Raw genomic sequence first — 22,501 nt, 5'->3', positions numbered from 1 at the left:
GCTAAGGCCTGCTACAGGGACAGCTGGACAGGATAGGGTGGAGATGTCTGCTCTCAGCATCTGAACACCCCCCAGGCACACTCAGATCCTCTCCCTGCCTTCTTTTTCATAGAGATGTAGATATAAAGATATGGACGTACAGACTGTGTGTACACACATAACACACACACACTCATCCCTTCTTCCTATTTGACATCTATCTCTTCCCATCTCAAATGGCAATGCAGAGACCGGGCTGGTGCTGGGCCCCCAGTGAGGCTCGGTGATGTTTCTGGAAAGAATCCATTGCAAGGTCAGACTACTCCACCGGAGTTTCTGGGCTCACCTCCACAAGAACTTTCCTTTACATTCTGAACGCATCCCTGGCATCTGCCTGCAGTCAGGCAATGGGATTATTGTATTCACTTTGGCTTGAAGGTGACACCTCACTTGATTAAACAAGATGGCTCCTCCAAAGGCACCCATCTACGTCCACCCTGATACCACCCTGCAAACCGCTGCAGCTTCTGCCTGAAGCCCTGGTCGCTACTCATGAGGTGGGGTTTCATGTACTGATGTGTGGGGCTGGGGGCAGCTCCCAAGGGCCCTCTTGTAACAGTCAAGAGCAGCAACGGCAGGCAGGCAACACCATCTCACCCCTTCTGCCTGGCTGAGGGCAGTGAGGAGAGTTCTGATCAACCCACCAGGCCCAAGGTCACAGGGAGGACATGTCGCCTGGAAACTCTTACCCCGATGTTTATTGATCTCATACTCTGTGGAAGACCTGGGAACCTTCGGGAAATCTGGGTTTCCTCCAGGACTGGGAAAGAGCTAGAAAACAGAAGGTGGGTGGAAGGGAAGAGGTGACTGCGAGGGGACAAGGGATGAGGTGGCAGCTCCCGTCACCCACAGAAAGCCACCATTTGTCCATCACCTAGCCAAGCCCACCCACCAGGAAAGGGGTCTAGGGCAGGCAGTGGGAGAGAATGGGGACAGGGGTCCTCCTGGAGCCCCCGCCCCAGGCCCTGTTCTCCGTGCCAGCCTTACTCTGTAGACCGTTTTTAGGGTCTCCCAGACATCAGGTCTTCTGCAGCTCCACATTCTTTGGCTGAAGGGCTCTCCAACAGGATGCGGGTGCAAAGCCTATACATCCTGTCTCCTCTTGCCCTCAGGAGTCCTGCCAGTGTGCTGAGGAAAGGGGACACCTCCCCAAGGCCGGGGTTGGTCACGGAAAGACCCAGCTGTCTGACCCCAGTGTGGGAGGCCCATGGGGTGCTTGGCGCCCTCGCCCTTTACCCAAGGCCCTGTTCTGAAGCTCCCACCTCCAGCCCAGCCCTGGGAGCTCACCTCTTCCTTGTTTTCACTTAACTAGCCTGAAGGCTCAGCTCTCTAGCAGAGGGTCTGCATGTCACTTAGGGTCCTGGTTTGTGGGATTTTCAATGCTAAAATTGTGCGGCCCTGAGAAAACTAGGACAGTTGGTCACCCTGGTGTCATTCTCCCCCAGACCCTTTTGAACCATGCAGGTGGCTTCACACCCCCACCCACCCCCTGCACCCTTGTACTCTGGGAAAGACCATTTTTCCCCTATTGTTTCAGACCCAGCTCCTATGGGTCCAGAGGCACCATACCTCCCCTGCACCTTGGGGCTCCAGCCCCCTCCCACCTCTGGTCCCACAGGTCCTGTCCACTTGGCCTCTCCACCCAAGCGGATGGCAGGCATGTGACTCCATTCCACAGTTGAGGCATGAGGCCCCAGAGCAGCCTTGAACTCAGGACCAGAGGTGTTTCACCCAAATGAACAAGAAAGCCAACTCGGCTCCCACCTCATAGCTGGAATCCAAGCGGCCACACCTAGGTCCCCCACAGCTCCTCACCCATCCTGCCCCTCCTGGGGTTTCACACTCGGAGTGTCACAAGCTCACACTCTTTTTGTGTAAACATCTTAATTACATCTTTAATGCTCTTACATGGAGATACTGTGAGTTAAATTACAGCTTCTGTGCATCCTAAATTACCCACGGCCCTCCAGTTGGCTCAAGTGCTAACGTATTTATAGCATCTAGAGGAGGAATCAATCCAGAACCTTCCCCACGCAGGCCTCCTCGGCCCTCACATCCTGACACGTGGTATTTGCCCAGCAGAAGTTTTGTACATGCCACCCTCGTGTCCCCTCCAACCAGCAGAGGACAGCGAGGGCGGCAAGGCTGGGCCTGGGGGCATGCGGCTGTGCATGCTCATGTGCGCATGCGTGCCCAGTGGAGAAAAAGTGCTCAGTGCCTGGGGTCTGGCTTGGCCTACGGCCTTGTCCAGATGCCTCAGAATGGTAGAATTCCTGAGGGGCCTGGGGTGGGCGGACAATGGGTAGGTGGGCTGTGTGCTCAAAAAACAGACTAGGTCTCCTAGGTCTGTATCCCCACCAGGTTTCAGGCAGTCAGAATTCCCCCTGCTAGCCCGCAGCCTGCGGCCACTGCCCTTAGACCAATAGCCTCTCCCCCAACCCCAGATCACCAACATAACCAAGACAGGGAACCATTTCAGAAGCAGGTTACCTGGCATTTAGAGCCCAGTGAGGAGATGCAGTGGGCAGTGGACCCTCGCCTTTGCTTTCCTCTCCCTTCTGTCCCTGAACACTGAAGGCAGACAAGGTGGCCTACTCAGTGCTCTTCTACACACCATGGTGTAGGGGTCAGCTTGGAGTGTGGAGCTATGCAGAGGTCTCCATCCTGGCCCCTGTGCTGAGACAGGTGCAAATCCACATGTGGGCACATCTGCACACATCTATGAGGCCTCCCAGCAGGTCTGGCATGGCATCCCTCCACACCTGCTCCCCAACCTCCCCCCCCCTCAGCTCCCATCCTAGCTTGGGCCCAGCCAATAGCTGGCTGCCAGGGAGGGGTGTCTGGAAGACCTCATGGCCCCTCTGTAACATGGATGGACCCTGCATAGGAGCAGCCCTCCTCCTGGCATCCTTGCCCGCTGGGCATTCAGCTCTATCCCTGAGCCTCTCCCAGGGTGCCACCATACCGTCCCCAAGACCTGGCTGGTTGCCTCTCCCCACCCCAGAGGAGGCTCCAGATTGCAAAGACAGGTCTTGCCTTGACAGAAGGGAAACCCCCGACTCTCTTTCCCTTCCCATTCCCAACCCATGTCTCCTCCATTTCCTCCACATTAGAGGAACAGACTCTGATGTGAGGGGTCTGGAAAGGGAACAAGGCAGCCAGCAATGGCTCTTCACCTCCCTGACATGAGGGATGCTCTCCATGCCAGGCCCCTCAGATCAGAGGACATCAGTGGCCATAGGCCCAACCTGGCCAGGGGCCTCTCTTGGAGCATGGAAAGTTAGCAGGTGGGTCCTCGAAACAGCTGGGGCCTTGGCAGGGCAGGTCCTGAGAGTAGGTCTTAATGATCTCGGAGTAGGCAGCTCTGTGGGCACTGTGGCAGGTGTCTTCATCAGAGGTCCAGGCCACTCACGCGTGGATGGCGTTGGCTACGTCGGTGAACACCAGCCGGCTGGGCCTCTGCATCGGGCCCTGAGAAGGGAGAGTGGTCTGCAGAGAGATAGTCAGGGACATCAGGGACCTTGACCAAGGCCATGCACTCTCTGGCCCAGGCACCTCCACCTTCTGGTGGATGGACCAGGCTTGGAAAGCTATGTCTTTTGCCTGGAATGCCCTCTCACAAGCTCAGCTATGAAATTGGACCTGGCTCAGGTAACTCCTCCCCGATAGCCATCTCTAGCCTGTGCAGCAGCCTCAGCCTGCTGCAGCGCTTACCCTGTGGGCCCAGGGCCATGGAGGGGCTCACCTCTGTACCTCAAGCCCCAAAGCCCCAGCACAGGGGCTGGCACAAGGGAAGTGCACAGGAGACAGCTGTCAAATGGTCAGTAGGCCCACGTTCTGGGTGGACCGAGGTTCTCAGCCCAATTTCCTGACCATCCCAAGCAGGGAATGTATCCTAATCTGGATGACACAGGACTGGTAGAAAAACCAAGGGATCTCCGGACTCCCAGCCCAATTCTGCCTCTGTGGGGTCAAGGCTAGGAAGGATGCAAAGGGCATCATGGGTCGGGGGAGACCAAGCCTCCTCATGGTGCTCTGGCCCCTGAGGATTTCAGGGACTGGTGACAAGTGGCCAGGCAGCTCAGTGACTCTGGCAAGATAACAGCACAGGTACCTGACCCTTTGGACGTGGGAGGTGAATCTGTCTGGGGGCTCCACCTGACGGGGGTCTGCCAGTTACTAGGAACCCACCAGTCTACTCAGAGGTGCCACTGCCCCAGAGTCTGACCCCAATCACAACACACTCAGGACTGGGATCTCAGCAAGCAGAGGAACCCAGGGTCTAAGCCCCCCAACAGTCTCTCCCATCAGTCCTCTCCTGCTTTCCCCCTAGTTTGAGGGGGCGTACCAGGGGCAAGAATCAGGATTTTCATTTGTAAATGAGAAAATGAGGCTCAAAGAAGCCAATGGGGCTTTGAAGATCACTAGGCTATCAGTGGCAGAGCCACGCTGGATCCCAGAACTGCCCCAGTCTAGCCTTATGCAGTCAGCCTGTGGTGGCCACAGAGCAATTCTACCAGTTTCTAAACAAGCCTGGCTAAATCCCTATACCCAACACCTGCCACCTGACCACATGGCAGGTGCTAGAAAGCTGCATGAGAAAGGAGGGAGGGTGGGGGCAGAAGAGCCATGAACAGCCTGCGGGCTGGGTTGGGGAGCCTGCTCGGTGCCCACCTTGCCCTGCACGACCTGCACAGCGGCAGCGGCCTGCACGGAGGCAGCATCCCGCCCGTGCTCCAGCAGCTCTTGCTCCAGTTCATCTTGCTCCTCCGTGGGGTCGAAATTGTACATAGGCATGAGCTGGTGTCGTAGCTTCTCCAGCCTAGGGGTGGGGGCAGAGGCTGTTGGGGGCAGGGCAGGCCCGTCCCCTCCTACCAGCCCCCCAGCCCCTGCCTGCTGACCAGCTGACACCACTACATTTAGGACCCGAGGATTTCCCTTGGGATTGAATGAAAGACATTTTTGCCCCTATTGTGCTGGTTCTACCCCTCAGATGGGTGGCCTGGGAGGGATAGTCACCCACTCCTGGAACCAGGTGGGGCCATGGGCCACAGAGTTATCATTTGTAGGGGCCGTGGGGATGCCTAGGCCACGGCCTTGTGGGGTCCACAGCTCCTGAGGGGCTTGGGTGGGGAAAGGGTAGTCAAGGCAGCAGGTCAAGGGTGGCTCAGCCCTCCCCGAGGGAAAGAGATCACTCCCAACCCCAAGTGGGCAGAAGAGGCACTGACTCCCTGACAACAGAGGGGCCCTCATGATGGGAGGACTCTCCTTTCCCACCCGCGTCCCCTGGAGTCCAGCCCAGCATTGCCCGTGGACTGGAGTCTTAGATGGCACCTGGGGAGTTACCTCTTCTTCTTCCTGATGTACAAAACCTGCAAGAGAAGAGGCAGCATCAAATGGCCAGGAAAGGAGGCCCTGGTTAACCCAGCAGTCCCTCGGGACCGGGGACATGCTGAGGCTGATGAATGGGACATCTCTAGGTCCCCATGTCCTCAGGGACCCCATCCCAGAGACACATAAACCCCACATTCACACTTCCATTTGATGTTTATTAGATGCCAACAGTGCCTGGACTCAGATGCGGGCAGCGTTCCAGCCCGGGAAGAGCACACAGTCAGGCCTGGCTCACTAATACTGACTGTGGCTCCAGCCACTCACTGCGTGCCTCGGACTCCTCGGGGATGAAGTGGGGGTAAAGGGATACTTCAGCACACCCCCTCTTCTCAACTGTCCCCAGGCCCAAATTTCTTCCTCATGTATGGCCAAAAAGAACAGGGGCCAGGCAGTGGCCAGACTCTGCAAGGCAAGGCTGTGGGCCCAGTTCCTGGGATTTTCATGGGAGGCTGATGGCCCTCAGTGGACAGGGGCCGAGGAGGCAGGCCTGAGCCTCTGGACACCAGCCCAGACCAAACTTCAGAATCCTGATGCTGGAGGAACCTAGAAAGGCCCCTAAGTCCTAAGCCCCCATTGTACAGACTTGAAGATAAGGCCTAGGCAGCCTGAGAAAACATCCAAGACCCAAGAGCTCCAGGCTGGAGCAGGAAATCCTGGTACAAAGCACTAAGGGGAGGGAGGCAGGGGGTTAATCACGGTGACCACCTGAGCAGGGACTCCAGGGACCTCTGCCACCATGCTCATCCCTAAACTGGTGGTTTTTGACTACCAGTAGCATGACCACCTCTGACTGGGGAAAAGCTATGTCCCTAGACTCTGTCCCAAACCCCCACTCTTTGTGGCCCATTCACAGCTTGAATCTGGTTTGTTTCCTGGCTGGCCCACAGCTCCTCCTGCCGCTCACTCCTGAGGGACCCCAAAGGTGAAAGAAACCGAGGTGCCTCCTGCTCCCCCACCCGCTCCAGGACATCACATGTGGGCGTGCCTCTTGCTCTCCTGCGGATGGGATGCAACAGGAGCTCCAGGTTTCTGGCCCAGCCCCTGCCTGCCCTGAACCAGCGGCTGCAGCCCCAGCACCCTGTACTCCCTCCCCCTCAGCCCTGCCCCAACCTTTCCTCCCTGCCTTGCAGCCCAGTGATGCAGAAGGACCTTCAAGAGAGGCCAGAACATTTATCCAGTCTACACACCTTAGCTTTGCTGCTCCCTCTGCCCCAACTACTAACATCCACCCCACATGCCTTCCTTTTCAAATCTTCCCCACCCCTCACTGTCCAGCTGTAGCCCCACCTCCTCCAGGAAGCCCTCCCTGACTGTTCCACCTATGTGTGAGGCATAAAGCTTGGCACTGATTTACTCCTCCTCCTGGCTCCTTGAGTGACTCCTCCTCGTGGCTCAGGATTGGCATGAGGGGAGAGGAAGCAGTACTCAAGGAACATCTCTGGACCTGTCCTACAGTGCCCAGAGGCTGTTGCCTACCCTCCACTGCCTTTGCCCCATAATCTCCCTGCTGCTCTGATTTTGGTGATAAGGCCATCCATCGTGGCCCTCTGAATGTTACTCCAGGATGAAGAGTAAGGAAGTCTTCCCAAGTTCCTGGGACAAAATCTTTGGCCAAGAGTGACAAGGGCAGATTTGAGACCCTTCTTTGCCTCTGAGGTTAGGGTGTCTCTGCCTGCTTAACCACCACATGGGTGCCAAACACTGGTGCTGTGCCTTGTCCCTGCCCCAGGAGACTGCCCAGTCCCCCACTTCACTCCGTGTGTTGCATCCCGGCTCTGCCTGCTGGCCAGCAGTTATTCCCTGGCAGCGATCCGGAGCCTGCAGGGATCACCGTATGGTGACCCTGGTTTATCAGCAGCTCCAGCCAGGCCATGGATGGACCATCCATTGCCCTGTTTATCAGAGAAACATGCCCCTGAGCCTAAGGCCAGCCGTCAGCCTGTGAGGGGCAGCGGGCAGAATGTAGGTGCACCACAGGTGCACTTCCACCCTCCCTGGTCTCAGCCTACACAATCTCCAGTGGTCCCTCAGTGACATTCTGAATGTCCAGGTATCATCTTAAGGGGAGAGCCCATATCTTCAGAGGCAGATTCCAGATCTGGGAGCATCACATCCACTCTCAGGGACATCCACAGACCTCACCCCAGCTCACCTCTGTCCTAGTCTGCCCAACTCTGCCCTTCTCATGACACTGGGGCCAGGCCTCCACTGTGAAGAATTAGCTTTAATGTTGCCCCCTCAGCTGTCCCAGACCACTCAGCCTAGGAAGCACCCCCCCCAATTCCCCAACCCAGTCCCTATGGGCTTTCCTTGGCATCCCTGGTTTTATCTATCTCCCACTCCTTGTAAGAACCACAGAGCAGGACCTTGCCCCCCTAGTCCCTGGGGTCCCGGAGGTTTCACCCAGGGCAAGTGCTTAGTAAATGATTGCCAAGTAAACGAATGAATGAACACTGCCAGCAGCCTGCCATGCCTGGAGCTTCCCATCTGGACTCCACAGCCCACAATCTATCCCAATCGCCCTCTGGCCTCTACTTTTATTCCACCCCCACACTCACTTGCCTCACTGTCTGGCTTGCTGCTCACAGAACCTTCTGCCTACATCCAAACTTTTGCCCATCAGGACCCTCCCTCCACCTGGAACACCCTCCTTCATGACCCAGCTCAGAACACCATATATATCCCTCAGAACCTTCTCCAGTTCTTCCAATTGGAGGCAGCCTCTCTGGTCTCTGGACTCCAATAAGCAAATCCCCACAGAAGGGGAAGATTGGACTATCACTAACAGACAACTATGTTCTGATTAGATTCTCTAAAATCTAAACACTGACCACCCTCTGCCAACTGAAGGCCATCTGGGCCAGAACCAGCCTGCCCCAGCTCTCACCATGGCCACAGCCAGGCCAATCACTGTGATGATCCCAAAAGATAGAAGCATTGTGCCCACGCCGGCTGTGCCACCAGTCACATCAGGGATTCTGGTGTCATTAAAGCTGGTGGCTTCTGGGCTGAGGGTGGTGGTCTCAGAAGCTGGCCCATCTGTGGCAGGCTCCAGGTCAGGCTCAGAGGTGGGTGGGCGGCTGCTGAACCAGCCCCTAGCAGACGGGATCCTTGAGTCCATGCTGACACTGAGAGGGCCTGGCTGAGAGACAGCCTATGGTCGGTCAACCTGCCCACTCACTTCTGACATCAGGAGTGTCCCAGCCTGTGGCCCCCACTACCCATGTAGGTGGTCACGTCATTGGATAAAGGGAGCTCCCTGCCTCCCTGGGTGCTGGAAAGGAAAGAATAAAAAACATGAGGCTGAGGATGGGACTCCGTGGTGAGATGAAGTCCCCTAAGTTCTTAAGACACAGGAGAAACAGAAGTTTGAGGGCAAGGGCAAATTCAGGGGACATCAAGACATGTGTTTTCTATATCCATGGGTCCCCTGTGGATCTAGGAAACTGAAATGAAGCCCTGCCCCCTCTTTGTGGGTAAGAGGATCATAGTGATCACACTTGGAAGATGTGAAAGGTAGTGGAGAGGTTTGAAAGAAAAAGTCACTCCCCACTCCCCACGTTCCCATCTCTCACTCTCTGCACCCCACATCCCTCACCTCCTGTTTGGAGAAAAAAATTCTGCAGCTTTTTCCTTTCCTAGTGGGGAACACTTGCCCAAGAGTCAGACACGCCTGTCTTTGAACACCAGTTCAGCCACTTAACTGACCCTAGAGAAGTCACTCCCATCCCTCAGTGTCTCAGTTTTCCTGAGTCTAAGGTGGAGATATTAAGAGCATCTCCCACACAGAAAGGGTCAGAGAGTCACTGAAATGTCAGAATGAACCAGCCCCTAGAAAAGACTTGGCTCAGCACAAACTTCGACCACAGTAAGCAGCCAATAAATGTTAGATCTTCTACCCCTGGGCAACCCAGTTGCGAAAGGGGAGCCACAGAAGCCTTTGAACTCAGCCTGCTGTGTGGTCCAGCCTGTACTTGGAGTGGGGGCAGGGACAGGTGTGGTGAGACCAGAAGACAGGAAGGAGAGAGAGGCTAAGGTCAGGTCCTCTGGCAGGGCTTCTCTGTAGGCTCTTGGGGTAATTGAACCCCCTAGAGCTAGGGGCTGTCAAGGACTAGGAGAAAATCAAGGAGAGCATATCTTCAGAGGGAAGGATGGAACTTCCACTCTGAAATGCCTTCTCTTCCCCTTCCCTCCTCCCTTGGGAGCAGAGGGTGGGAGATGCACCCAGTCCAGGGTGTGACTTAGGCCTTCCCAGGCCAAAGGGCCCTAGGCAAGCAGCGGGGAAGAGGTCCCAGCCAAACTGCAGAAGGGCAGGCCTAGGGAGAGGAGGGATGCACAGCTCACAGCTGCACGAACATCTCAGTGTGCAAGCTCATGGGTATACGTGGGGTGCCTCCCTGTGTAGGTGCATGGGTGTGTGAGGTGTGCACACAACCACGATGGCCTCTTAGGAAGGGGCAAGGCTGGCACAGGGATACGTGATGGCAGAGGCTCATTGTCCCTCTCTGTCCTTTTCCTCCAGCTACGCTGGGCACGTCAGGAAACCCAGGTTCTTTCTTGGCTCTGTCACTGACCCCAGATGTGACCTTGGGCCAGACCCTTAGCATTTGCTCTGGGTCTCTGTTTACTCCTCCTTTCAAACGAGAGAAAGGGCTCATCACTGCTGGGGACTGCCTCACAGTCCAAAGGACAAGTGAAGGAAACCAGGGAGAAAGGGGTGGGAACCACGACCTCCAAGAACCCAAGAACTGGCAAACCATTCTCCACCAGGTTCATCAGTCCTCCCTGCCCCAATCCCCATCTCCACCTCCGCGACTCAGATTCCTCCATTCTTGCACAAAAGTGGTGACCTCAGCACTTACTTAATCCTCTCTGGGGCGCCGAGCTCAGCCGAAGACGCTAGGAGTGGTGGCGACCCGCAGGATGCCAGGGCGGGGATGGGGGGAACCCCCCAGGCCCAGGGTGGGGGGCGGCAGATCCGACACAAGGTCCGCCCTCCCTGGGTGGACCTCCCTGGGCTGGGCCCGCGACGTCGCACCGCCCGCAAGCCGAGAGCGCCTGCTCTGCCAGCCTGGCCCGGGACTGGCAGAGCCGGGACTCACCGTGGGGGTGGGGTCGAGGCCAGCAGCCTCGCGGGTCTTCCAAGCTCCTGCTCCTCTCCTCCCTGGCCGCTCCGCGCCCCCGGCCCCGGATTGGCTGTCAGGCCCAGAGACCGCCCTGCATTGGCCCGCTTGCCTGCCGCTCGGATCTGGCTCTGCCCCCAACAGGAGCCGGAGCCGGGTGGCTGTTCTTGGGGACCACCCCCCACCCCTCACGGCATATGCCGGAGTCCCGCCGGGGATGATGTGGGGCCAGGCCCTTCGTAAGCGCCAGAACTCCGGCCTCCTGCTAGCCCTAGCTCCACCTCCTCCAGGACAGACTCCCGCTCCCCAAACGCAGGTGGACGCAGGTTTGGGGAGAACACTAGACTGGAAGTCTTTGAGCCTGCGTCGAACTCTGGCTCGACCCACCACTAGCTTTGTGACCTAGAGCAAGATGCTTCTGTCCCCATGGATCTCAGCTTCCAGCTTAGATGGGCTCTGGTATGAGGGCTCTTAATAAACGACACCCACTCCGGGACAGAAATGGAGCATCTTTAGAGAAGTTGGGGCGGGATGGTATTATTACTGGAGTGATATATTGGTCACCTGGACCCAGGCAAGCCTACATACACCCCTCTATCCAAAGCGTAATCATCTCTGGGGAGGAGCCTTCAGATACCTTCTAATAATCCTCAGGTTTTCAAAGACGCTTATGGGGATCACCCGAATAGCTTGTTAACAAATACAGACCCTCCAGTCTGGGACGGATCCCGAGAAACCGTATGTTTAATAGTAGTTTAGTTAACAGTGATTTAGTTAATAGATTCGAGGGCAAAGGGGTAGCATTAGCAGACCACACTTCGCGGGACACTATCATGACTTTTAAAGGAGCAACTGAGGCTCACAGAGTTGCACCTGGACAAAATCTCCCGACGAATCAGACTTCAAACCATGGTCTACTACCTCCAGTTTCGAGCTCCCTGCTCCAAACCTAAACGGGAGCTGAAGGGTCAAGAGCGGCCCTGATGTCCAGTCACCAACCACCTGGACCTCAAGTCCTGGACGCTGGGTCCCTCCCCCCAAATTGGTACCCACCCCCCACCGTGGGACCCGCCCCAGTGCGGCCCTCTCGACATACAGACTACGTTAGGCCACGCCGCTGGGTCTCGCGCCCCAATTCTCGAACCCAGGGCGGCTGTTGATACGCCTGGATTTGAGCTGGCTACACACCTCCCCATCCGGGTACCCAAAACGCCGTCTCGGAGAAGCCACCGCAGGCTGGAGCCCTGTCCATGCTGTGACTTTCAGGAAGACTGTCCGTTCAGAGCCCTCGGGGAGCAACCCTAGACACAACACACGCTTTCCCACCCGTGGGCCTGCAGGCATAGTGGGCATGGCGTTCATGTCCTCCCTCACCCGCCCGCTGGGGCTTCCGAGGTGGAACGCAGCGGCTCTAGGAACCCTGGAGCTGGGTGACGGGATCCGCCCGAGCCCTCGCTCAGCTGCGCCGATCCCGGAAGCGGGGCGTCGGAAGGAGCTCACCGCGGCCCACGCACGTCCGGGAAACGAGCCCGCGGCAATTTCTTTAGTCGAGTGAGGTAACGCTTCAGGCAAGTATGAGGAACACACTCGAGACCCCCCTTTCCCCGTGTGCAGTTGGAAAAACAGGCCTGGGGAGAGGCGACCTCGCCTGTGTCAACGATACTGTGCGAAACTGAGGGAAACTGCACCCGTGACTTCGGGCCTCTCGAGGCAGCGCTCTGGTGGACAGAGCCGTCTCTGGAGTGCGAAGGACTTGGGTCTTGCCTGGGACCGTTCCTAGTTGGTGACGTTGGGCAAGTTACTTTCCTCTCGGAGTCTCCTTTTCTTCTCTGCTTGTCCCTGAAGATGTGGCACCACCTAGCAGGTGTTCAGTAAAGGCTAGTTTGAACCAAGCTTGGTCTCTGTGAAAGGAAAGGAGACCACTGATTTAAAATCTTCAGTTAAATTTGTTTGTGATAACTTAAATATAAAATTAACAAAAATTGTCAGTTTTTAGGTGGCATTTTTGGCTAATGTTTAGAATTATGGGTTAAATGGTGGGGGAGGGGATTTCCAGCATATAAATCAATGACAGTACGTGCAAAATGTCCGAAGCAAAGCTCCCAAGCAAAGGCAGTCTCCTCCCCTTAGTAGTATTGTTAAAAGCGTGCAACATTGAGTCCCTCTGTGTTGAGCTGGCTCCTAGGTCCTTGACATTCATTGACTGATGCACTGCTTGCCATGGAGCTGGTGTTATTTTCCCCATTTCAAGGATGAGGAAACTGAAACTCAGAAGTAATGACTTTCCCAAAGTCACACCTGCTGGGTTAAGTAGATCTGTCTAACCCCCAAGCCTGGGCCCTGATCCACACCGGCCCATTTATTAATAGGGACTGAGCAATGGGTTCAGATCACTTCAGCCAAAGATGTGAAGAAAACATCACTGGCCAAGATGAGAAGAATCAAATAGATGGGTGAGGGGCTAAAATGGAGTCAAGGAGGTAACAGAGCAAGAGCATGCCCTTTCTCAGGCAACAGGTCAGAGAGCGGTGAGTCATACAAGGCTCAGCTACTCTCCCGGTTCTCCTTCCCTATTCCAGGGTGACAGCCACACCTGAGGACCAGAGCCATGTTGAGGAGCCAGAGCCTGTGACTTCTCCATCTACACCCAGCTGGGGCCAGTCACCATCCTCAGCAGCTGACATCACAAGAAAGACTTGGGGACCTTGAGGAGTGCTCAAGGGATCCTTGGGGCAGAATGCTGAGGGCCCTCCTGTCTGGCCTAGGGTGGAGGGGAGGCATTTGGGGCTGCACCTTCACCTCATGGCGGCCTCATCTGCCTCTGGCTAGGTTGTTGAATGTCACAGAGCTGGTCAACCACTGGACAGCAGTCTTTGAGAAAAGGGGTATCCCTGAGGCCCGGGAATCCAGTGAGTACATCGTGGCTCATGTCCTTGGAGCCAAAACAGTTAAGTGCAGTGTTGTCAAGAGGACAGGAAGTAGGAGGAGGGAGGACCCTGGGGAAGAGACATCTAGGCTTTTTCACTCCAATGACAGTGCTGAGCTGAGAATGATGGGGTTTTTCTGAAGGAGTGTCTTGGGCAGATACTTATTCATTCATCCAAGAAACTTACAGTGGGTGCCAGGCACTAGGGGTTCAGGGATGACCAAGGTGGCTAGTGTTGGACCCACTGGCATTGTCCACAAAAGAAACCTGGATCAGGGGAGCCAGCCACTCACATTCTCTGTGGGGCAGTTTCAGAGCCTGAGGCCAGAACTTTGGACCCAGCCCCTGACACCTTGGCAGTTACAGTATATCCAGGAGCTGAGTAGCTACCGATTGCAAAGGTGAGCACCCATGAGCCAAACCTGAGGGCTCTGTGTAGGGAGCAAGGTCCAGCTCCCTTCGGCCCCACCAAGTCCATGGTCAGGGAGGAAGAAAGAGTCCAAGGACTAAGGAGGTGATGGGATGAGGGAGTGATAGAGAGGGGTCATGGTAGTAAATAGGAAGAAGGGAGGGAGGGAAGGCCTTGGCTAGGAGTTCTTGGGCACAGGAGACGTGACTCTACCCAATACCTTTGGCCACAGTATCCCTCAACCCAGACATAGTCCTGTTGGTCCAGGCTCTGGCATTGATGATACCCTTCTGCCCCCTCTGCAGGATGCCTGTGCAGTACATCCTTGGTGAGTGGGACTTTCAGGGGCTCAGTCTGAAGATGGTGCCCCCAGTATTCATCCCTCGGCGGGAAACAGAGGTAAGTGTGCCTCCAGGACAGGGCAGGATGGGAATGAAGGGGGTTTAAGGCACCTGTCTTGTCCCAGACTTCCTCCAGGGGGCGCTGGGGCCCCATGGCTGCTATCTTTTAGAGGCAGTGCCCTTCCTGGCTGGCTGGGTAGGTGGGGCCAAGAGGAAAGAAGTCTCCTGCTGGCCTCCTTGACTGTCCTCATATCCCAAGCTACTGTCCCAGTCCCTAGGCTGGCAGTGGCTCAGGGTGCCCCAGTTAGTGCTGCCCACCAAGTGCTCAGCCTGTTCTTGTCATTTCCCCAGGAGCTGTCCAGTGGGCCCCTGGCCTACCCAGCCCCGGGAAATAAGTGCCCACTTCTTCCTCGGGAGGCATGGGCAAAGTGGAGAGGGCTCCAGCTGGACATCTGGAAAGCTGGTACAGCTTTGTGACCTCGAGTAGTCACTGCCCCCTCTGGGCCCAGATGATGAGAGGGTTGGGCCTCCAAACCAGGGAATTGTTGGGATCTTTTTACCTTTTACACCCACTATCTAGTCAGGTAATCTCCTGTGTCTCTCAAATTACTAGGATTGGAAAGTGTGTGGTCCCAGCATGCTATCTCTAGGTGAGGCACCCTGATCCTGGGAGAGATGCTTTCTGTGGCCCTTTTTGGGCTTCTTCCTGACCTTGGAGGTGGCAGAGCTGGGAGCCAGTGAGAGCAGAGCAGGTAGAGGGATATGTGGGTGTGGCTGGTGGGCAAGCCAGAGGGCACCAGTTTCTGAGAAGGGATGTTTCTAGAAAGGCACACACATTCCTGGGAAAGATCAGGCCTCATCCACCTGCCCCAGCCAGGGACCCAGAGCCCCTCCTCACTTTCCGAGCCTCTCTTCCTCAGCCAAGAAACCCTCTGACCCCACCTGCTCCTGTACATCATGTGTTTGGGAGGCCAAGTCCTCGCCGTACTGCCAGTGTCAGGGCAGAGACAGTAGGGAATCTGAGACCTTGCTGAAGTCACAGGGCTGCCAAGGCAGGGAGCATGGGGGCAGCACTTGGACATCCTGACTTCTGGATCAGGGCCCCATACCTCACATGGGGCTGCCCCATCTCGGATTGGATGAGCTGGGATGAGTGCAGAGACCCAGAGCAGGATGTGGCCTGCAACCTGCAGGTTTTTGGGAGGTCAGCCCGTGGCTCCCCCAAGCATGTGACCTCTGGCCAGGAGGTCAGTCAGTCTCTCCTGAGGCTGCCAAGGGTCAGGGCATGGGAGGGAAGCTACCCTGATGACCTTTGAGTCCCCTCAGAGCTGACCTGGCACCAACCATGTGTTTCAGGGTACTGAATGTTGGGTGTGGACTTCCGGCTCCCATGTGGGGGCCCCGCTTTCCTGGGTGGGTCTGGGCCAGGAGAACAGCTCTGCTGCAGGGGGTTGAGGGGAGGAGGGAGGCTGTGGTTGGGAGGCTAGATCCTTGCCTCACTGTACGGACATTTCTCAGAACTTGCCAGATTTGCCCCAGTGTGAAGCCGCATTGGGGGGGTGCTTTACCAGGAACTTGAGAGGACGTGGCCTGTGGCAGGGAGTGGGGAGAATGAGTGCAGGGGAAGGACCAAGTTGCCTGCATTCTCTCCATCCATTGTAGGGTGGTTTCTGATGATGAGTGCAAAATTCTAAAATGCAAAGTTGTAGGTGGCATGTGGCCTGACGAGTTGGATTTTCCCTGGGGGTGGGAAGGTGCCTCAGTCCCTGGCTTGGCAGTGTGAGCCATTGTCACCCAGCTTGGTGAGGTGAGGCTCTGTGCCCTATCTGTGATTAGCTTGAGAGAGGCAATGCCAATTTCCTGGGGCTGCCCGTCAGGAGTGTGATCCTAATGAAGGCGCTCATGGCACTCATGTCCTGCTGAGGCCTTGGGCTGACTTCTTGAGGGCTGTGGAGTCCTGTTGAGGCAGTGGCTCCAGGCAGAGCCGACAGCGGCCTGCTCTCTGCCTTCTTCCCACCTGCCCCTCTGCCCCCACCCCACTGTGCTCTTCTCTTGTTCACCTGGAAGTGGTGCCTTGGGCCTGTGACCAGCCTGGCTTTCAGCCTCCCTGAGGAACCTACCTACTTTAGGCTGAGGAGGCTCTTTACTAGGCAAGCAAGAGAGTTTCTGGACTTGCTGGGAGTGATCTCCACCCCTATCCACCCCCAGGTGGTCCCATAGCCAAGATGATCCCCTCATGGTCTGGAGTGTCAGAGAGAGACAAGAGGGCACTGATGACAGTGGGAGCCCAGTCTCAGCTTCACACCCTACCCAGGTAGCCATTCACATATATGATGTGTGCCTCTCAGGTCGAGGTGTCTCTGTGAGGTGGCTGGCCAGTGTGGTTGGCTGAGGGGTCATTCTCCAGCCAGGGTAGATCTGTCTGTGGCCAGGAAACCAAGGGAAGCTCATGCTCCTGACAAGTCTCAGCTGTCCAGTTGGCCGCTCAGTATGTGACCTCACCACTGAGACTGCAGACTCTCGGCCACAGCCCTCGACTGCTCACTCTGTGCCGGTCCCAGTGCTGTGGGCCCAGCTCGCTGCTGGCATCCTAAGTCTCCATAGTGCCTGGTATAGGGCCAGTGGGAGAGAGTGATGGAAAGCCTTCTCTGACTGGAGACAGACTGTTTGGTGCAGAAGGGGCTTGGAATAGGAAAGGTTAGACCCACTGATCAAGTTCTACCTGCCTTGGACTTGCTACCTTTGGGGACAGGTGAGCTTTACTCCTGGTTGGGGTGCCTGGAAGGATGAAATACTTCTGGGGACTTAGCACTGAGGAGCTTATGTGGAAAATGGGTTTGAGTGATCTAGAGCCCTCTGCTCCATTGGGGCCTAACTGTTGACATTGAGAGCTTGAGGGGACCTGGCGGTCTGAGACTCAGAGGGTAGCTTCCCGTGGCCACTGAACTGAGTGAGAGTTGGCCCAGCACTTGAGAAGTAGCCAAACCTAGAGGCCCCTCTGTGGGCCAAGCCCTGCTCATGTGGGACACACCGTGATGGGTTAGGTCCCTAGTCTTCCCATCATGGAGCCTTCAATCTGGCGGGAGAGGCAGACCCCATCCTAGATGTTAGGCACATAGTGAAGAAAGACCCTGGTGGGGGTTGAGGAAGCCTTTCTGAAGAATGTAGACCTATTTCAGATGAGGGAAATGCTTACTTGCTGACCCCTCCCATCATTCCCTGAGCCAGCCCTGCCTGGAATCCCAGGAGTCCCCAGCCTCCCCAGAACCTCTCCTGCTCTCATCCGAAGGGGCACCTTTGAGAAGGGACCACACTGCCCTTTCCCTGCTCCATGCCTGGCTACTTGGGCCCCCACTCTATTGCTGTTTAGAAACATTTTGGCCATTGGGCAGCATCTCTCCACCCTCACCTCCACCCTATAATGGCTTCCATGCACAGTCTGCAGGTGGCAGATGGATAGGTGAGACTTGAAACTCTGTTGTTTGTAAACAGCATCTGAAAGTGTCCCCCTGCCGCCAAGGCAGGTACGGTGCAGTTAGGCACCTCCCTCCATGTGGGCCCACTTACCCGCTGCCCTATGTATACCATAGCCCGCTTCAGATATGGGACTCAGGTGGGACTGTGTCATTCCCCATCCCTCCATGGAGGGAATTCTCCATCCTTTCAGCCTAGGAGCTTCTCTGGGGAGGTTATGAGGAAGCTGGGGACACATTGACCCCTGATTCTTGGCCACCATGAGCTGCAGGCCAGGCTCCAGGCGGGGCCTTAACCTCTGGGCCTTACTTTCCTTATGGACTGGTTGTGAGGATCTAACAGATTAGTATAGGGAAAGCTCTGGAAGCAGGGCCAGGAGAGGAGGTGGCCAGGGACCATCTTAGCACTGCTTTGAGCACAAAACAAGAAGATACCTCTAAAGGGATTAGCGAGGGCTTACTGAACACTTACCATGTATCAAGCCTGAAATCAATGCTTCATGAATGTGGTTCTGTTTAAACTACCCCCATCCCCTGTGAGGTGGGTTATCCACAACTGTGCTCAAGTTTACAGTTGGGGAAGTGGAGGCATGGAGAGACAGTGACCCACCTATGGCCTCAGCTGATACAAAGTTCAGTCTGGCTTTAGCCACCTCCCTTCTATGTTCACAAAGGGGCTAACCATGCTTCGGCTCTATGCCAAGACCTGCAGGGGCTAGGTCAGCACCAGCTCTGATCCAGATCTCTCTACCTTGTAGGAACTGGTTGAATGGGTGCTGGAAGAGGTGACCCAAAGATCCCGTGTGGTGAGAGCCCAAGGTGGCCCCCTGATCCTGGAGGTGGGCTGTGGATCAGGAGCCATCTCCCTCAGCCTGCTGAGCAAGCTCCCCCAGGTGAGCCCCCTGTGCATCCCTCCACCCCACCCTGGGTAGACTGTGACTGGCACTTACTGTCCTTCCTGCTGATCTCTCCGCAACCCATCTCTGCTAGAAGCCCTTGAGGGGGAATGACTGGAAGTAGGAGGAAGACAGAGCTCTTAGAGGTCACAGATTCCAGCTCCCATCCCCTTCTATCTGGCCTAACCCTGTCCACAGAGAGGAAAAAGCTATTGATAATTTTCCTCCTCTTCTAGTAGGGAATTGGAGGAGGGCTCTGGTCCCAAGGCCTGGCTTCTCCAAGCACCCTGCCTCCCATGTACCCTTTGTTCTTGGGGCAGAGCCAAGTCATTGCTGTGGACAAGGGAGAAGCTGCCATCTGCCTGGCCAATGAGAATGCTCACAGGTAGGTGGTCTTGGGGATAGAGGGTCAGGCTGGTGGAAGTCAGACTTAGGGGCCTGATCTCAACCCCTATGCAAGTATCAAACCCAGCACTGTCCGCACCCAAGAAGGAGGAGGCAATTGGGGTGGCTTGGCATGAGTCCCACAGGGTTACAAAAGAACAGTGGGAACCAGGTATATTGCTGATCCACGAAGGGTTTATTCTCCTAGTCAAGAGTAGGAGTCGGCCCCGCCATACTCACTTTTACTTTCCTATCTCTCCAGGCTTCAGTTGCAGGACAGGATTCGGATCATCCCCCTCGATGTGACCTTAGGTACCTTCCTCACCCATCTTCCCTGGGTGGGGATCCTGGGTACAGGTGCTGCTGGATGGATGAGGCACTCTGCAATGGTAGAGGGAGGGCTTCCCCAGCCTTCCTCGCTCTCTCACACGCGTGCGCGCGCACACACACACACACGTGGGGTATCTCAGAGTAGTCCTTGCTGAGGACAGGCAAGTCCCTATTGCCTCCTAGGCTGACCTGACCCCTGAAGAGATCAGCCTCAGTGTCTTCCTTACCTTCCATATCCCCGTACCTAGGGCTTGTTGTCAAGAGATAAGCAGAAGCTCAAAAGAAAGCCTTTGGGACCAGAATACTTGAGTGTCCCCCTGCCCCTGTCAGGCCCCAGCACAACACAACTTGGGCTCTGCCTTTACAGAGTGTCCTCGGGGGCCCTGGCACCAGTTCTGGTCCCATCACTTGTCCACAGGATCCTTGAGTTTGTGTGCCCCCTCCATGGAGTGTACAGCTGGTATAGCACTTGGCTCAGGATGGGACCAGTAGACAAAGTCACCAGGAATCAATTGACTGAGGCCAGGCCTGCCCTCCATACACTTAGTCCGTGTTGGCTATGAGGTGGAGTGGCAAGGCCTCTGGGGCTGCAGAGGACAGAGGCTCTTGCTTTGCGCAGGCAATCAGAGATGGCTGCCTCAAGGCGGCACCTGAGTTGAGTCTTGCTTACTGAGGAGATTTTTAACAGGAAGAAGAGAGGGCAGGGACACTCCAGGGGGAGAACTGCCATGTCACAGCATACACATTCCCAGCCAGGCTGCTGACTGGGGACCCTGGGCAGTAATCTGTAAGTCTAGTTTATTGGGTTCAGAGATAGGCTTGGGAAGAGGGATTACCCAAGGGACATGGTGGTGCCTGGAGCTACCACCCTTTACCTCCCATTCTCTGCTGTTTGTTCCCCTTGACCACAGAGGACAGCTGGGCACATATTCTACCCTGGGGCCCCGTGGACCTGATCGTCAGCAACCCTCCCTACGTCTTCCACCGGGACATGGAGCAGCTGGCCCCTGAGATCCTCAGGTGTGTGGTAGACCAGGGAGGCCAGGCCTGAGAAGGTCTAGTGGGATGGGCCTGTCCTGGAGGACCACACCATCAGGGGGATAGGGAGATTAGGGGGCTGAAAGGGGCAATGGTGTTGAAAGAGAGGCTCACTCTGGAACCCACAGACCTATTTGGGTTCAGCTTCTGCCTTCCCACTTAAGACCACTGAACCTCTCTGCACCTCAGTTTTCTGCCTCTGGAAAGGGAGTGGTAGAGCTTTGCAGGACCATGGAGAGGACTCAGTGATGACTAAAATATCAGACGTGGTGTACAGTACTTAGAAGGTGCTCGGATGGGTGCATCATTTTCCAGAAGACTGAGGCTAAGAGAGGGTCTTGTTCAAACTCGTGTGGGGGCTTAGCAGGAAAGCTGGGACTAAGACTCTACTCCAGGCTTTGCACTGAGCCATCCTGCTCTCAGAGGCTGAGAATCAGGGGTAGCCCAGAAGCTTCTGGATGAGGTAGTAGTGTGGGTTGGGGTGCTGGCTTCCCCTTTGCTGGCTCTCAGGAGTGGTCAGGGCCAGCTCTAGGCCTCCCCAGGCCAAGAATAGGAACATCTTTGTTGTGGGGAGGCCCTCATGCCCTGGACGTTGTCATTCTTTACGGATCACTGAACACTCCCAGCACTGCCTGGTGGGAGGCTGCCTATAAGAGGTAGGGGAATTGGAGCTGCCATCATTTGGGGGCTCCCCCTCTGGGTCCTCAGACTCTCCTTTCAGCCTAGAGCGTGAGTTCCATAGAGCCCTCTTTGTGGAAGCCCTGCTCAGCTTCTCCACAGCCATCCCAGGCCCTCACCTCCCACTGTTTTCCCCTTCAGCTATGAAGACCCAGTAGCCCTGGATGGTGGCGAGGAGGGCATGGACATCATTTCCCACATCCTGGCCCTGGCACCTCGACTCCTGAAGGACTCTGGGTATGGATGGGGTGTCTCCTGGGTCTAACCTCAGCAGCCTCTCCCTCCCAGTGTGTACTGGGCCTGCCCTGGCCATCATTCTACCTCTACTCCTCCCAGCTCAGGTAACCCAGAAGTGCAGGTCCAGCCCTGCCCAGTTGAGCTGACCCATTTCTCCCCCATATAGAAGCATCTTCTTAGAAGTGGACCCAAGACACCCAGAGCTCGTTGGCAGCTGGCTTCAGAGCCGGCCAGACCTGTTCCTCAATCTCGTGACTGTGCGCCGGGATTTCTGTGGGAGGTGAGGCTCTACCCAACCCCCAGCTCCCACAGCCACACTGGTCCTTCCACTCTGACTATTCCAGCTCTGGCTGTGGGGCAAGTGTGCAGTTCCCACACCCTGCTCATTCCCCAGGGCCCAGGCAGTGACTGCCCCCTTGTCCCTGTCTCCTTAGGCCCCGGTTCCTGCATATCCAGAGGTCTAGGCCACAGCGTGGTTGCCCTGCAGATGCCTGGCCCGTGCTCCAGCCTGCCAGAGTGGCTGGCTGACACTTCTACCTGGAATGCTACTTTAAGGGAGGTGGGTGGTGCCTTCCAGAACCTCAGATGCTTGCAGCATTTTCTGTGGCTCTGTGATTCCCCATGTTCTACATTTCTAGGAGATTTGAGGGTAGAAGCAAGGGCAGGGATGTCCTTCCTGGGGATGCCAAAAGCAAGGGTACCCACAGTCCAGCTTAGGAGCTGAACAGACCCAGGTTCCCAATCTGATTCTATCACATCAGTGTGGCAAAGGCAGGTTGCTCAGTGTCTCTGTGGGTGGAGTTGCTCTGGGGATGTTGAGAGATACAGCCAATAAAGTGGCAAGAGACCAGCAAGTGGTGACCTAATGTTTTGTTATTGTGGTTTGTGGGTCCCCTGACCCTTTGCCCCTAGGCAGTGCCGGGGGTAAGAGCTTCCTTCTGCCCCAGCGGGCCCGGCTGTCAGGCCCCACCTGGTGGGGGTGTGGGGTGCAGTGTGGAGAAGGGCACTTGTGCTCCTCCTGGCCTCAGATGCCAGGGCGCTTGGCACTGAGCTCCTCTCTCCCGGGGGTTGGCTTAGCCTTCCAGTGCCCCAGGTGCACTAAAGCACACTCCCTTGACTGGGTCTAGACTCTGAGCACAGTAATTGCATCTGAGCTTGAGCTTGGGGGTGGCTGCCTACTTTCTGGTGGGGAGGGGGCTGAGGGGTCTTGCTGCACAGTTCTGGGGTCACGTG

General features: G+C 56.1%; 2 protein-coding genes across 21 annotated transcripts in view; one reads left to right on the top strand and one right to left on the bottom strand.

Moving 5' to 3' along the window:
- Positions 1–1,906: 1,906 nt before the first annotated feature.
- Positions 1,907–12,069, bottom strand: C17H3orf18 (chromosome 17 C3orf18 homolog). Of its 8 annotated transcripts, none has more exons than XM_045505948.2 (5): positions 11,745–12,069; positions 8,321–8,575; positions 5,386–5,411; positions 4,714–4,861; positions 1,907–3,528 (listed from the first exon to the last, which is right to left on the bottom strand). In XM_045505948.2, exons 1-5 carry the CDS (start codon positions 11,916–11,918, stop codon positions 3,448–3,450), a joined length of 684 nt encoding a protein of 227 aa, XP_045361904.2. In that variant the 5' UTR covers positions 11,919–12,069; the 3' UTR covers positions 1,907–3,447. The 8 variants fall into 8 exon arrangements, with proteins under 8 accessions (XP_045361904.2, XP_074200920.1, XP_074200923.1 ...); XM_074344819.1 differs by having other exon boundaries at positions 8,321–8,571; positions 11,745–11,940; XM_074344822.1 differs by having other exon boundaries at positions 8,321–8,707; positions 11,745–11,850.
- HEMK1 (HemK methyltransferase 1, mitochondrial release factors N(5)-glutamine) overlaps positions 11,986–22,501 on the top strand; it is a 38,082-nt gene continuing 27,566 nt past the window's right edge. For 2 of the 13 annotated variants that reach the window (XR_012499996.1, XM_074344815.1), the window contains exons 1-11: positions 11,991–12,124; positions 13,136–13,503; positions 13,792–13,883; positions 14,197–14,290; positions 18,464–18,598; positions 18,922–18,986; positions 19,248–19,297; positions 20,227–20,335; positions 21,173–21,268; positions 21,435–21,548; positions 21,703–21,827. Coding sequence is in view for 11 of the 13 variants with exons in the window: in XM_074344815.1 (XP_074200916.1) it covers positions 13,294–13,503; positions 13,792–13,883; positions 14,197–14,290; positions 18,464–18,598; positions 18,922–18,986; positions 19,248–19,297; positions 20,227–20,335; positions 21,173–21,268; positions 21,435–21,548; positions 21,703–21,796 (1,059 nt within the window). In the remaining 2 variants the exon portion in view is untranslated. The other 11 variants (XM_074344806.1, XM_074344814.1, XM_010969117.3 and 8 more) reach the window with 10 other exon arrangements.

Source organism: Camelus bactrianus, chromosome 17 (genome assembly GCF_048773025.1).
Source record: "Camelus bactrianus isolate YW-2024 breed Bactrian camel chromosome 17, ASM4877302v1, whole genome shotgun sequence".
NCBI lineage: Eukaryota > Metazoa > Chordata > Mammalia > Artiodactyla > Camelidae > Camelus > Camelus bactrianus.
The sequence above is the reverse complement of the archived record's forward strand: the minus strand, read 5'-3'. Positions and strand labels throughout refer to the sequence as shown.

What these genes read in the sequence shown, in the direction of transcription:
- C17H3orf18 (XM_045505948.2), bottom strand. Translation starts at nt 11,918, where the DNA reads ATGAACGCCATGCCCACTATGCCTGCAGGCCCACGGGTGGGAAAGCGT. An exon ending in TTGGCCTGGCTGTGGCCATG is followed by an intron (nt 5,412 to 8,320) that starts GTGAGAGCTGGG and finishes CTTCTCTTGCAG; the next exon opens with GTTTTGTACATCAGGAAGAA. An exon ending in TGCAGGTCGTGCAGGGCAAG is followed by an intron (nt 3,529 to 4,713) that starts GTGGGCACCGAG and finishes ATCTCTCTGCAG; the next exon opens with ACCACTCTCCCTTCTCAGGG.